The sequence below is a fragment of the Nestor notabilis genome, unplaced genomic scaffold (assembly GCF_000696875.1).
Source record: "Nestor notabilis isolate BGI_N333 unplaced genomic scaffold, ASM69687v1 scaffold29687, whole genome shotgun sequence".
Classification (NCBI taxonomy): domain Eukaryota; kingdom Metazoa; phylum Chordata; class Aves; order Psittaciformes; family Psittacidae; genus Nestor; species Nestor notabilis.
The window spans coordinates 4547-18471 of NW_009935631.1; the positions used below are offsets into that span (position 1 = coordinate 4547).

The following is a 13925-nucleotide window of genomic DNA, read 5'->3' on the forward strand; positions in this document are numbered from 1 at the left end:
TTTCTTTGAACCTGTAAATGAGCTTGGGCATGAAACATGAGCTGTAACAAGCCCTGTTGTTGTTGGAGTTGAAAGCCCAGGCTCTGCACTGTGTCGGTGCTGAGTTTGAGCTATTTTTCTTCTGGGGAAGTAAATTGCTCCAGTGGACAATCCAAGCACGTGACTGCTGGGGCAGTCATGGAAAATTGGCTCAGTTGTCGTGTTTATTTGCTCTGATATAACTTTTTATGACACTGCCATGCAGCTTTTTCCAGGCTACTGGAATGTGTTATTCTGTATTTCTTCCCTTCCGCTATATTTTTAAAGAAGCACTATCAGGGAAACTATATAACATCCATTTGCCTTATTCTTGTGGGTGATGAGTTACAGGCTTCTGTAAACGACTAGGGCTTTTTCTTCACTCCCACCTCCCCCTCCCCAGTAAGGGGAATCTTGTAGGTCAAGATTATGATTTATAGCAGGGCAAATTAAAATAGCAGTTGTTAGCTCTTCTTCTGTTTTGATGAAATCAAATTTGCCTGATTTTAGTCTCAACTTGCACCTCCTTTTTTCTTCAGGGAGGGAGGAAAATCGCTCTCTTGCCTTCTGCAGGGCTGGTTGCTAAACTTATCAAGTGGTTTCTCTTCTGAGAAGGTGTTGAATAGCTTTGGTTTGTTCCTATACAGAATATGCTGGTGTTTTTTTCTCTCCCTGTCTCCTGGGAAAGCTCAAGTGCTCATTACAGTAGGTAACAGCCTTATGTTGGGGTATAAAGGTCATGAGTGTTTGCTTTCATCTCTCCAGCTGGGAGTCAGATGGACATACACAGGAGGTAGCAAGAAGTCTTTGCAGCAAAAGAAGCTTTTGGTGTGTTTTTCTTGAGGAAGTCCTACAGACTAGTCAGTCTTTTCTGCTTAGAGGCTGTAGCCGTTTTTGTCCGGGTCTAGCAGAGCTAATTTCCAACCCTGAAGAAGAAATTTTGCCCTTCCTGCATCCCACGGTCTCTCTTCATTGCTCTGTGTGGGAGACCTCCGGTACCAACGGTGTTTTATATCCAGCTCTGCAACAATACACTGATTTGTTCACCTCCCATTAAATATTTCCAGTGTGAATATCAGGTAGTAATAGAATATTCTGGGCTTTTTTTAATATATTCCAAATTCTATTTTAACTGCTCTTTCCATTACTGTAGGTAAAGGGAGTGAAGCGCATCTGAATATCTATGAATGAGCTGTGATGGATAACAAAGACTCAGAAGCTGAGATCCACCCTCTGAAGACTGAGGATGTGAAAGTTCAAGAGAACCATGAAAACTCTGTGGAGAGAAGAATAGTGAACAAGCAGTCATCGCAGCTGTCCCGGCTGTCCCGGTGGCGCACTGCTGCCTTCTTCATCTCATTATTTCTGTGTCTCATAATTGTGTTTGCTTTCTCCTTTATCATTCCTTGCCCAGAGAGACCAGTTTCAGAAAGAACATGGTTCCGAAACTACAACCATGCAGGTGAGCTTGCTGTAGCAGAATAAATACCTACCGACAGTCCTTTTCCTTTATGTGCCACGAGTTTGAATTGTGGGCCTCTACCTAAGCACAATCTGGAGCTAGGCCTGCAGGGATGCTGCCCTTGGGAACAAGAGCTGCGTGAATACCTGACCTGGATAAGCAGTGGCCCGTCATAATTGGAGTGGCCTTCCAGGAGGTGTTTACAGGATCTAATGGAGAAATTAGATGCTGCTCTGAAGCTCTAACAAGGTATCAGGCTGGCCTCATTTGGGAATAAAAAAGTCAGGAAGTGTATCTAGGAATAAAACTTTGTTTAAGTTTGGTTTGTAGAATGTTCCCTTGAAGTCTGAGCTGAGGTCTGGGGACAATTAGGCATTTTTTTGCTCTGTCCATATGACTTTCTGACTTTTCCCAATGGCTAACAGGAAGGGGAGAAAACGAATTGCATCTTGTTGTGGTTTTTTATAAATTGCACGCATTTGTAGTTGCTTTAGTTGGCTCTTTAGCCCGGGTACTGCTCCCTGGTGGCTCAGCATTCACTTCTGTGAAAGCTTTTCTTTAGTCTTATGTGCAGTGGGTGTGTGCTGGTTGTGCTGTAAACACAGAGATGGTGCTCACCACTGGGGACTGTACTTTGTGTGTTACTGCAGACATCCAAGTTCTGTTGCTCTGGGCTGAAAAAGGTTACTGTTAGCTGAGTGAGAAACATGGAGTATCTGGGGCTGGGTTTGGGGTTGTTTTGTATATTTATATTTCAGAAATAGCAACCCCACACCAAGACCAGAGCTGTTCTTTGTTCAACATCGTTCAAGCTCTGGTTGGTTGGCTCTAAAAAAAGACAAATCCTCTGGGGCATAGCAAACTTAAAAAATCCTTTGGCACTAACTTCCAGCCCTCAGTACTCATGTGGATGGCTTTTTTTAATACAAAAGCCAATTTGTCCTGAGGTTACACTGTCAGAGATGGAGGCAGTGAGTAGGACTCTAGGAATTTGTTTTGCTTCTGCTAGGTTTACTGTTGGTTGAGGCAATCCTCACCAGTGCCTCCCTTGTGATCTCTTTTGCAGCGGCCTACCAGTTTCTCGCCATACAAGATGCGAATAAAGACAAAGTGCAAGATGTCATCTTTGCATTCAAAGCTAGCAATGGCAGCAGCAGCTTCAACAGATCCTGTCTGGATGAAGGTAGCTGATTCAGAAACAGAAAGCTTTGCAGTAAGGGCTGGTTTTGCTCTTTTAGCTCTAATTAGTGAGGCTGGTATGGGACTGGGAGAGAAAACTGGGTTATCTGGGTGGGGAGAAGGACTGGGTGAGTCCCAGCTCTCGGGTGGTGTGGAGCAGCAAAGGTAGGTGTGTAGGTAGTGCTCCCTCTGACATGTCTCCTCCTCAGGTCTGCCTTCTCCATGTGCCTTCATTGCTGCTGTGTCTGGCACCAATGGGAGAGCGCTCTGGGAGGGGCCTGCTGCCGAGGAAGTGGAGTGGATGGAGTGTGGCATCAAGCAGCTCGGGGAGGCTGAGGCCCCGGGTTGCCTGGTGGTGGGGAAGCCGGTGTCTCTCACAGCAGTTGACCTGCACACAGGTGAGTGGTGAGCAGAATACTGCTGCCATACTGGGGATGGTCCTCACCCAGTGACCGTCAGACCTCTGCGGCTGGGGACAGCAGCATGACATGACCTGCTGGTACATGAACAATGGGCAAAGGGTATTTATTATCTTGAAAACCTTGCCAGAGCCATTCGCTGGGCTGTTGAGAAGCGACTGTTCTCTCAGCCTCTCTGTTCCGAAGGCTGGACTCTGTTGTGGCGTTTTGTGCCAGCTGCTGTATTATAAGAGCAACATTTCAACAGCTTTTGAAACAGGAGCAGCAGTCGCTAACTGTGAATGTTACTACTTACTCAGGGGTTGCACCTGCAATACTTCCCAGTCATTTGTGTGTGCGTGCTAGGAGTGCCTGCAGCGGCAAGTGGAGTGTTAGGCATTTATCATTTTAAAGTCATCAAGGTGAGTACTTAGAATAAGTGCTCACCAGTCTGTTTCAGTAGTCCAGGATTTTACGTGGTTCCTCTGAAAGCCTTTTTCATGTCTGAACCTATAGGTGGAGAAATTCATCATCAACTTGCCTAATGCAGGGTGGGAGTAAAGACTGCCTGTACATCTCTTGGAACAGGACAGTGATCATCCTAGTGCACCTTGAACCTTCTACGCTGGTGAAGCTTGAAATACATTTCCATTTTGGTGGTCACTGTTTCAGAGGTTCTAAAAAATGCATGTTCTACCTTGGAACCATGCCTAGGATCGTGTCCTCTGTATCTGGTTCTGAAGCCCTAACACCCTATTTTCCAAAAACTGGGAGAGAAATGGTGAGAGGTCTGAGGAAGATCTAGTGTAGCTTTTAATTTCCAGTGTGGATGGAAGTGTAGATGCACACAGAGCTAGAAAGCTTCTGTACCAGCTGAGGTATCTTAGTACCATTTCCCTCATCAGTAACCTTTAGCATGGGTTATTTAGACTATTAATGAAGTAGCTGCTTTCAGGTCAAAGTGTAGGAGCCAAATGCGTGTAACTAGAGACAGCCATAAAGAAATAGCTCCCGGAGAGAAGGAACCAGGCTAAGCCACAGGTCACAACAACAATACAGTAAAGGAAACATTCAGTAAATAAATTAAAAGCAAGAGGTGAAAAATTGCTTCAGACGGAAAAGTGAACAACTGGAAAGTTGATGTATTTGTTACCTTTTTGCTATTAAGTAGGTTAAAAGGGGTTTCTTAGTGTAGTTGACTTTGACTGGGGGTTGGGAGGTCAGAATGAAATGTATTTAAATAGGCTAAATGTCTTTAAAGTGGCAAAGTCTGACTTACATCACATTGTGCTAAAACCAGTAGCCAGAACAATGTTTAGCTGTTAATGATTCATTATTGTGGAGCATTGGTGAGATTCCAGGGCTCTCAGGCTGTCTAGCCTCTGCCTGTGGGGAGATTGGAGGAGAGATAGGCAGATTGTCATTTGAAAGCATCTCATGTGGTTTTGATCTTTAAATGCTGATAAAGTTAGTGCTTCTGTATCAATTCGAGTTGTGTTAGGTCTTGCTTTCTTCGTTGCCACAAGTGACATGAGCATACAAGAAGTGTAGGATTGCATGCTTCTGTTTGCGTGGGACATCTAACATTCCTGCGTATTTATCTTACAAAGAAACCAAGACCCAGGAGTTTAAGATTAGCTGTTCCAGGTCAAAGCAAAAGTCTGTGTAGCTGCGTATTCCATCTCTGCCAGGGCAGGAGCAGAGTCAGGAAGAGGACAGGAATAAGTGTTTTGTTGCAGCTTCTCTCTTCGCCTTGCCCTCTAGCAGCCTGCATTGTGAGCCCTGTGAGTAGTTCTGGTCTCTTGAGGGGTATGGCACAAAGCGGACCATGATGATCAGACTTATGAAGTTGTTTCTGTGCAAGAAATCGCTAAATAAACCAGAACTCCAACTTGGAGAATGTCTGACAGAGAGAAGTCCTCTGCAGCTGCTTGAAGCGAGAGCTGAACTCAGTCATCTCAGTCCTAATTTTACTATTTCTTCTGGCCCAAAAAACCCCCAACTGTTTCATCGAGGTTTGGTTTGCTGTCCAGGCACTCGTCTAATTTCCATCTTGGCTTCTGTTGCTACACTTCTACTGTGAGCTTGGGCTCTGAGGAAGCATCTTGGTGTTAGACAGAATACTCCTGTCTCCAGTTGATGGAACAGAATGGGACTGGTTTCATGGTTGGTGCCCTTTGGGGGTTGTCTTAGAGCATTAAAACTTCTGAAATGCTTTGTGTTGAGTCCATCTCACTGTTACCTGTTTCAGTTAAGTCAGATTGCTCTTTTAAGAGAGTAAAATGTTTCCTCCAAACCTTATCCACTCTTTGACCAGCAAAGAATAGAGCCTAATGCATTGAAATGCAAGTATCATCAGCCTGGTCTTGCTGTTGTAGATTTGGACTGTGCTGAAACCAGGATATAGTTACCTAAAACTTCAGTTTTCTTTCCTTTGCCTTGTTTTCTTCAGGGGTAAAATTCCTTGCCTTCCCATGATTTCCTAGGGGTACTCTTCTCCTTCACATCTGTTGTCATAATAACAAATCTAAGTATTTTTTCCCAATGTTTCAGTAACAGCTTTGGAGTAATCCTACTGGAAGTACAGCCAGCCTTAAATTATTGCAGACAGCATCAGGTATTAATTCTTGGCCCTCAGTACAATGCCTTCCTGACAAAGAACAGATGATTACTTTGCATTCCTGAAATTATAATTGCTGTGTGTGATATTGTTTGAAGGGGAGGGTAAGCATTTCACCTCTGAACACCTAGTTAGTCACTTAAGTCTTCCTTAGAAAGAAACCCCCTCAAGCGGTCTTCCCACATGCACACCAAATTCCATTGCACATTCCACTGGGCAGTGACTGGAAAGTGGCCAGCATTATATGGAGTAGAGCCACTCAACTGGCCTGGAGCTGTTGAAGAGAACCCTCCCACCCCATTATTTAAAAACTAATCTTTGCCACCTCTGTTTACACACAAGTTTGAACATGCTGTATGTGTTCTTCAAAGGAGGGAGAGGGGGCTGTGAACTGAGTTGCAGCTGGTTGCATCACCGTGGAACATCTGCAGGAGGCAAGTTGCAGCAAAGGTTTTGTGGGGAGTAGTTGCAACGCTGTGGTCAGAATTCATCTGCTTTATGGTATTAAAATGTCTGTGCAGATTTCAACACACAGCAGCAAGGTTTGGATCACAAAAAAGGATTCTCTGTGCCATGAACACGCTGGGAAGCATGTTAAGCTAAGGCACAGGAAAAACTTCTTTGGGCCCAGGATGTTTGGGTGCATTTGTGCAGGCAGCTAGAATTACTTTCCAATGTAACTTGAAAGTGTGCATATTGGGACTTACTTGAAATGCAGAAATGCAACAAAGTACCTTATGATGAGCATAAATGTGACTGGGTTGTGGTGCTGATTGGCTGTAAATGGCTGGCTACTGCAAAGCACTTTGAGGAGCAGGGGCAATAAAAGCCTTTCAACCTAAAGTGCGTTTTAGTGAATGTTTCCTAATAACTGTCTTCTAGGAGAAATTCAGTGGAGACATTCCAGTGACTTTGGAGCTAATTATACTGTGCTAACTCCTGTGTCAGTGATTCCAGATGTGGATAGTGATGGAGTTCAGGACCTGATAATCTTTACTGCTACAGGAGATAAGGTATGTCACTCTGAAGCTGTGATAAGCCCAGGGACTGGACCACAGGGCATGGCAGGGATGCTATTTATTTCAATTTTGTAGTCTAAGAGGAAGTGTCTAGAGGCCTCTGGTTTCTGTGGTTTTGGGACAGGTTCTTTCCCACCCTGCAGAGATGAATCCAAAGACTCCCAAATCAATGCAAGTGGTTTGCAGTTAAAAAATAAAGAAACAAGGAAAAAAGCTGGCCAGGAATCCCTGCGCTTTCTCTGTGCACTCCACTGCGTGTCCCTGCGCTGTGTATGGAGTGAGCCTAGGCTAGATGAGCTTGCAGTTTTCTGGGACTCTGCTCAGATATGTGGAAGTGAACACACTCTGACAGGTTGGCTCTTAGATCAAAGCACAGTTGACAGCCAGTGCTTCTGTACCACCACTGCCCTTTTCTGACACCTTATCTCTGCCTGTGATCTGCTTTGCACGGCTCTTCCTAGTGTCACTGTGCTGCTTACTTCTGGCTTGGGTCGGTGAAATAGCTGCCAGTTGTGTTACGTCCATATTTCCTATTTCTTAGAGGGGGAAAGTCATGTGTCTGAAAGTGTTTTTATACTAAAACATCTGTATCTGTGATTGAGTGGCACAGCATCATCTGCCTGTGCAATCTGTCCCATTTAAAGCATATAAAAGTTACGGTTCCCTGCAAGTCTGATGGGAGGAGTGGAATCTCGGTGTCCTCATACAAGAGTCCTCCATAAGCAAATAGGGTTTTGCTGTCCAAGGCATTGTTGTTGCCAGAGTCATCAGAAATTCTATCCTCTCGACTCTTATGGTTCACTTCTGTTTTCTTTCCTCCTTGCTTTTGCTATCCCAATTATCTCAAGACTTTTTTTTTTATTAATCTTAGATGGCCCAGAAAGGTTTGAATATAGTCTCTGTTCTGCAAAGTGCCTTTTGATTTGTTTTCCAGTTAACCTCTCTAGCTACCTTGGTACAAAATCCCTTCCTCCTCTGGACTTGGCAAACATTCTGTCAGCTTAAGTAAAAGTATGTTCTTTCTTGAGAAATCATGCAAAATGTAGGGAGCTTGAGTGGCGCTCTGCAGCTTGGAAAAAGGCACTCTTGTCGGAAGTGAGATTCAGAATTTAAGTAAATTAGCTTTGTTGCTAATGGGCTGAAGCTGAATGTTACTTTATACTTCACTTCCCTGAAATGGCAGAGTTTCAGAGGTTTTCAGGGAAGGGTCTGTGTGCAGGGGGTTTAGATGGCAGCTTTTTCCAAGAGGCTTATTGACCTCTACCTACTGCAAACTTCAGCAGTAGCACGTCCAGGAACATACGAGATTTTTTCAGGATACATTGCCCATAGCAGCACATAGAGGTATTAAGCAATGCAGTAAGTAAGGTGTTGTGTAGTCTCACTTGCTGTATGAATACCTTTGGCTGTTGCTGTCCTGGGGCAGCCGCTGAAACAGGTGCACCAGGGCTTGTAATGAAAGGTGAAGCTGATCTACAAGAGCTGGTATGTGTCTCCTCCCAGTGCAGGAGGTTGGGAACAGCTGGTGGATGCGTTGCTCTCCCTCTCCAGCTGTGACTTTCATTCTCCCCAGCAAACTATCCCTTATTTACCTGCCAGACTCCCCACAGAGCAGCAGATTTTCTTCTCTTTCCCAGTCCCTCCCTCTCAAGGAACAGAGAAGGGCTCCTGCCTGACTCAGCATCTCTGCATGATGCTGTTTCTCTGGGTCTGATGATTCTCTTTTCCCTAGTGTGTATTGCTCTCCCTAGAGCATGACTGTTGCCCAGACATTTGAATCCGATCCTTATTTTAGCCTTTATTCTTGTAGGTCAAATGTTTATAGTGGATTCTGTTACCCTGTTAAAAGAATATAAAGAAACATGTCAGCTCTTTTATCCCCTTAGACTCATGTCAACCTTAGGAGGAGTAGATTAGGGCGCTTAAAATATTTAGCAGAGCTACCATGTGAAGCCAAGTTTCCCCTGTGTCCATATGCTGGTTTGTTTCTGCCTTTAGGTCCTCTCCATTGTTGTCACTGCTCAGTAGGCTTGAATCAGTTTTGCTGTCCTTAGCAGAGCTGGGGCTTGCTGTTGGGTGGTCCCAGCCAGCAGGGGAGGTGGTTAGCGGAGGCAGTAAAATCTCGGGGCATGGGACTGTGCTGGAAGTGGCTTCCAAACTTGCAAAAGTATTCACAGCAGAGGGATCATCTAACTCAATGCCATACACCTCCAAAACCCATCCCGGCCAGTGCTGCACCCATTCAGCGGCTATTCGGTACCAGCTGCTCAGAAGCTTTGTGAAACACTCAAGTTGGAGCAGTAACAGTGCTGTAACCTTTTTTGTAATCTTTAACCTTTTTTACTTTTTATCCCTTCCTGTGTAGATTAAAACCTTCATCCATTCAGGAAAAAATGGCAAACAGATCGGCTCCACTGGAAGCCTGACTGTGGATGGGAAACCTCGTTATATCAGGCTGAACCTGGACTCCTCCTCCTCCTACTTTCTTTTCTATACAGGTACAGTTCTGTTTGTGAATTCAGTCTGAAAGAGTAATTATAGCTGTGAAATGGGGATTCCTAAACAGTTGTCTGAAAGAGTGTTTTGCATTCTTAAAAGCTGTGTCGTGCTTTCACCTAGCAAAAGAGCTATTCGAGGCCAAGAGAAGAGGTGGCTTCTGCTTAAGCTAAGGTTTGTTACCCACTGTAGTAATTTTATTTGAAAAAATGTTAAGAATGTAAGGTTTAAGTAGTCATTTATAGCAAATGATTACTGTGGAACACTTGGATTATGAGCAGATAAGATGTTAAAAGCATTCAAATGCAGGCTTGAGTCTCAAAATACCACTACAACTCTATGATGCAAGTCCTAAAAATACAGTTGATCTGCCAGATCTGGAAAATCATAGAGTTCAGAGCAAGGGCAGGACAACTTATCTCCTCCATTCTTGCTTTTTTTTGCACAGAAAACTCTCTCTATGCGTATTCCCTGAAAGATCTCTACAGTGCAGCAACTGGGATGGAAATTAAGCTTCCCGGCCTTCAGCAAGATCCTCAGTGGGAGAAGAACATTGACCACACTACGCACCGCTTGTCCCTTCTCAGGTGTGAGGTTGTTTTGGTTGCTGGTGGAGTGGAGGATGCTCATGTTCCTGACAAGATGGCTTTGTTCTTTCTTGGCTACATGGCTTCTGGACTAGGAGCATGTCCGAAGCTCAGGGAGAGTGCTGGTGTTGATGGCTTGGTCAGGGTTTCACAGGAAAGGAGGGAAAGCAGGCAGGGGTTTCCTATTTACATTTACTGTGCAGGGATTAAAAAAACCCAAACCAAGCCAAAACTGAAAACCCTGCAATAAACCCATCCACAGTCTAGAAAGCATAATCATCTCTCTGTCCTTGTTCAGCTTTGGGGACATCCGTTACCTGGCAAAAATTCCTGGGCAATCACGGGAGAACATCCTGGTAGTAAACTCGGACATGGCTATGCTGATCAGTGTACACAATCTGCAGACTTTTTGGACCCTCAACGTGTCCCGTGTTGTGAGGTAGTGTTACCAGGGTGGGGTGGATGTGGCATTTCCAAGTTCCCAGCAACAGCAGTGTGCTGGCAGATGCTTTTTCATTTGAAACGCAGGAGCCTGCTCTGTGGTCTTATCTGGGTATTTCTTGTGTCGTGTGTCCTTTACAAGCAAATGTCAGGTGCTACTTCACAATGGAGGCACCCAAAGCTTTGATTATTCATTCTGTGCCTGTTGTGATATGCCTAGGACTGGGCTCAGAGTTGGAGTGATACCAGGCTAACCTAACGTTGTGGCAGCCGAGTCTCCTACCAGGGGAGTTGTGGGAGGATAGAGGCTGCTCTGAAAGAACAAGGTACGCCCAAGTCATCAGGGTGCATTATGATCTGTCCCTTCTCTTTCTCTCCCTTAGTGAACCACTGCTTGGTTACTACAAACCCGATGTTCTTGGTATTGTCCTTGAGAGTGAAATCGGACCCAACAGGAAGAAGGTTTGAAATCTCTTCCCTTTAACTTCACTTTTAACATCTCACAGCTCAAGCAGGCATTGAGTTGAGGACAGCTGGTGGGATGTCCCCTCTGGCTGATTTTAGGAAGCTTTAGGCTGGGAAAGGCTCTCTTTCAACAGGTTATTGAAGCTGGCTCAGGCACTTTAATTCTTTTTTCAGCAAGAGGCTTCAATGAAGGAGCTTTGAACCCCTTGAAACAGCTGCAAAACTTCAGCTTGAAACTGAAACCCTTGAAATAGTTGCAAAACTTTGACTTTGCTCTCAGCTTCAAGTATTTCATCAACTTCCTTTGTCTCAGATGCTTGTTCCCGTAGACTGTGTGGGGTAGAGATAGGTGACTTGACTGCTCTCTCATGGCTTGTCAGAGCTAGGTATGAGTTCCTTTTCTTTCTTTCCTGCTAGGTTATGGTTATCGAGAGTGGATCTGGAACAGTCCAGTGGAACCTGAAGCTGAACTCGAGAGCAGAGAGCCCTGGGCCAGCCACACTTTCTACTGCTGATCACCGGTCCACCTTCCTCATCTGGGGTGAATACCAGGTGCCAGGAAATGAAACGGTGAGTAGTGCTGTTGAATGGTTGCTGTTCCCAGACTTTGGGACAGACTTGGATGGAGCTACACCTTTCTCCCAGTGTTCCCATTTTTATTTGTCTGTGCCTCTTTAACACTGCAGCCTCTGCACTGGGTGTGGGGTCTCTGACCGGTCCAGCCTGCTTCAAGCAGGCAGACCTCTGCATATGGTCGGGTCTCTGCTGGGCCCTCACAATGTCCATAGCAATGTCCCTGCTAACAGCTGGTGGTGGCAGCAATAGCTTTTGTCATTCTCAGCCTGGCTACGTAGAGAAAAGGGACTTAGTGGCTCTACAAGCAAAGTCACTGGTTGCCCAGAGCCCTGCCTTGGTGTGGTACTGTAGGTGAGGCAAGAGGCTGCTGGCTTGGTACCTCTGGAGTTGCTGCTGTTTGGCTGGAAGCCTCCTGTGGCAGTACCACATGCACTGATCTCCCATGGCCCTGTGAATATCCCCTCTCTGCACCAAGGCAGTCTCTGGCAGTCTTGATGCACAGCTCAGCTGTGTAACAGCCCTCTGGGGCAGTGGCTGGCAGCATTAGTGACAGGTTGTGTCTTGGAGGATGCCTGAGCACCAGCTGAGCTTCCTGTGCTTTCCTGCTAACTCTACCAGCCCTAAGGCAAAAATCTGTCTCCTGCCTCTGGCAGACAGGCCTGCTATCTAGAGGGAGCTTGGGGTGGGGAGGAGAGCACCAAGCAGTAAGCAGAATCCCAGCACTAGTTCTAGTAGCATCAGACAGGATGAGTTGGGCAGACATGGACAAGTAACTGGACGTATTCTGAGTAACAGCTGAGCCGGGCGCTGGTGGTGTCTCTGGGATAACTTACTGGTCCTTGTCCTGATGGTGTCCTGTTTGTTGCAGACATCTAGAGATCCTCTCCAGAAGCTCTATCTTTTCCATCCCTCCTACACTAATGTCTTGTTGGAGCTCCGCAATAGCACAGACCAAATAATAGCGTTCGATGGTAAGTCCTCTCCTTCCAGCCCTCCAGTGAGGAGGCACAGGAGGACACTTCTGGAACCTCCTGGACTCTGGGTGCTTGGTATTGGGTCTGGTGGCCAGTCTGAGCACAGAGACCTTAGGCTGGGCTTTCCCTCTGCCCTGTGTTACAGCCCTGCTGTTCGAGCGGAGCCGTCACGCCTGCTACGTGCTGCTGCGGGGCCCTCAGCCCAGCGAGGAGCCAGGGACGGTGTCCCTGATGAAGCGTAAGCTGAAGGAGGATGTGTCTGGGAGCAGGGTCATCTGGCTGAACCAGGTGGCTGTGGACAGCGAGCAGTACATCCGAGACCGCCTCTACAGGATGCGATTCCACAGCCGAGTGTGAGCTGGCTGAGGGATGGGGAGAGGCTGCCCAGGGCTGGGCGTCTCTGAGCTGCCTCTCCTCTGCAGCCGTGCTCTTGGCAAACCCAGATTGCGGATTCAAATGGGAAGCTGCCTTTCTTGATCCACAAACCAAAGGGGGCCGTGGGGGCAGCTGCCACTGCATCTGTCCTTGGAGCTGATGGGACTTCAGTGCTTGGCTACCACTGAAGTGTTGTCAGCTCAGGGAAGAGGGCTTTCCCTTCGATCCTTCTGTGCCCGCAGAACTGTGCTGACTTAGCCTGTGTCTGGAGGAAAGCGTGTGCTTGCTGGGGATGCCAGAGTTGGTTATTTCTTGGGTGGCTGTGTGAGAGGTGGAGCTTTGGTGTGTGGTGTTAGGTGTCCTTTCTGAGTCAGCTCTCCTGGGGTGGGAGAGGTGCTTGGCTGCAGGTTGATTTGCAGTCACCCTCTCCTGGATTTGGGCCCCTGCTTTGGTAGTCATGGGGTGTGTGTAGCGATAGACCCCAGCCATGGCTGATGATGTGGCTAGGTGCCACCTAGGCCAGCAAAGGGCAGGTTAAACTGTCATTCTACTTAGAAAATGGCCTGTGCTCCTAAGAACAGCCCCATGTGCCCTACTCTGCAGTCACAAACCTACCTGTGTCTGTCTCCTCTGCTGCTTCCTTTCCAGCCCGGCTGTGCAGTGTGGTGACACAGAAAGGGAGCTGGTCTCCCACCTGATTTATGCATTGATGTTCCTCCCTGCCCCAAATCTGATTAAAACCGATGCAAAAAACACCCTTAGCCCAGGCTGGCTGGTCCCTGCTGGTTCAGACACCACCTCTCTTGCTGGTTTTGAGGTGCCAGAGGAGGTGGGACATTTTTTCAGAGTAGAATTGCATGTTAACCTTTCCTGGGAGCTGGGCTTGCCACTTTGGGGAGCCCTGTACCCCAGTGGCAATGCCTACTGCCCTGCAAGTACTCATTCAGCCTTGCAGCTGCTGAGGAGCCTTCTCCAAGCACTGTGCCCTCTGCCAGGAAGTGGGCAAGCTGTAAGACTGCATGAGGGAAACAACACAAGGTCTCTTTGCAGCACAGCTCCAGAGAGAGCTCTCTGCTGCCTTCCTGCCCTTGGAATTGAAGTGATGCTGGGTGAGGATCTTTGGGTGGTATTCTCTCTGTCCAGCCTGGTAGCCTGAGGGAATGGGACAGGTTGCTGAGTAAAGGTGACATCTCCCCTGGAGACTTCTGTGGCTCGGTGTCTTTGCTTTTCCTGGAGGGGTCCAGTGTGGACTGTGGAAATAACAGCCTGGAAGGAAAAGTTTGAGTTGGCTGCGCAGTTCTGAAAGCAGCAGTCA

The 13925-nt window shown here is 46.8% G+C and overlaps 1 protein-coding gene across 1 annotated transcript; it reads left to right on the top strand.

Annotated features, from left to right (window-relative positions):
- Window positions 1–1170: 1170 nt before the first annotated feature.
- ITFG3 (integrin alpha FG-GAP repeat containing 3) lies at window positions 1171–12625 on the top strand. Its single transcript, XM_010017943.1, has 11 exons — window positions 1171–1480; window positions 2547–2663; window positions 2869–3057; window positions 6560–6690; window positions 9062–9194; window positions 9641–9779; window positions 10078–10218; window positions 10604–10682; window positions 11103–11255; window positions 12130–12232; window positions 12381–12625. The coding sequence occupies exons 1-11, from the start codon at window positions 1216–1218 to the stop codon at window positions 12590–12592; spliced, it is 1662 nt and encodes a 553-aa protein (XP_010016245.1). The 5' UTR covers window positions 1171–1215; the 3' UTR covers window positions 12593–12625.
- The last annotated feature ends 1300 nt before the right edge of the window (window positions 12626–13925 follow it).

Coding starts and splice junctions, on each gene's coding strand:
- ITFG3 (XM_010017943.1), top strand. CDS start 1,216: ATGGATAACAAAGACTCAGAAGCTGAGATCCACCCTCTGAAGACTGAG. Junction 9,195..9,640: donor CTACTTTCTTTTCTATACAG/GTACAGTTCTGT, acceptor TTTTTTGCACAG/AAAACTCTCTCTATGCGTAT. Junction 12,233..12,380: donor CCAAATAATAGCGTTCGATG/GTAAGTCCTCTC, acceptor CCTGTGTTACAG/CCCTGCTGTTCGAGCGGAGC.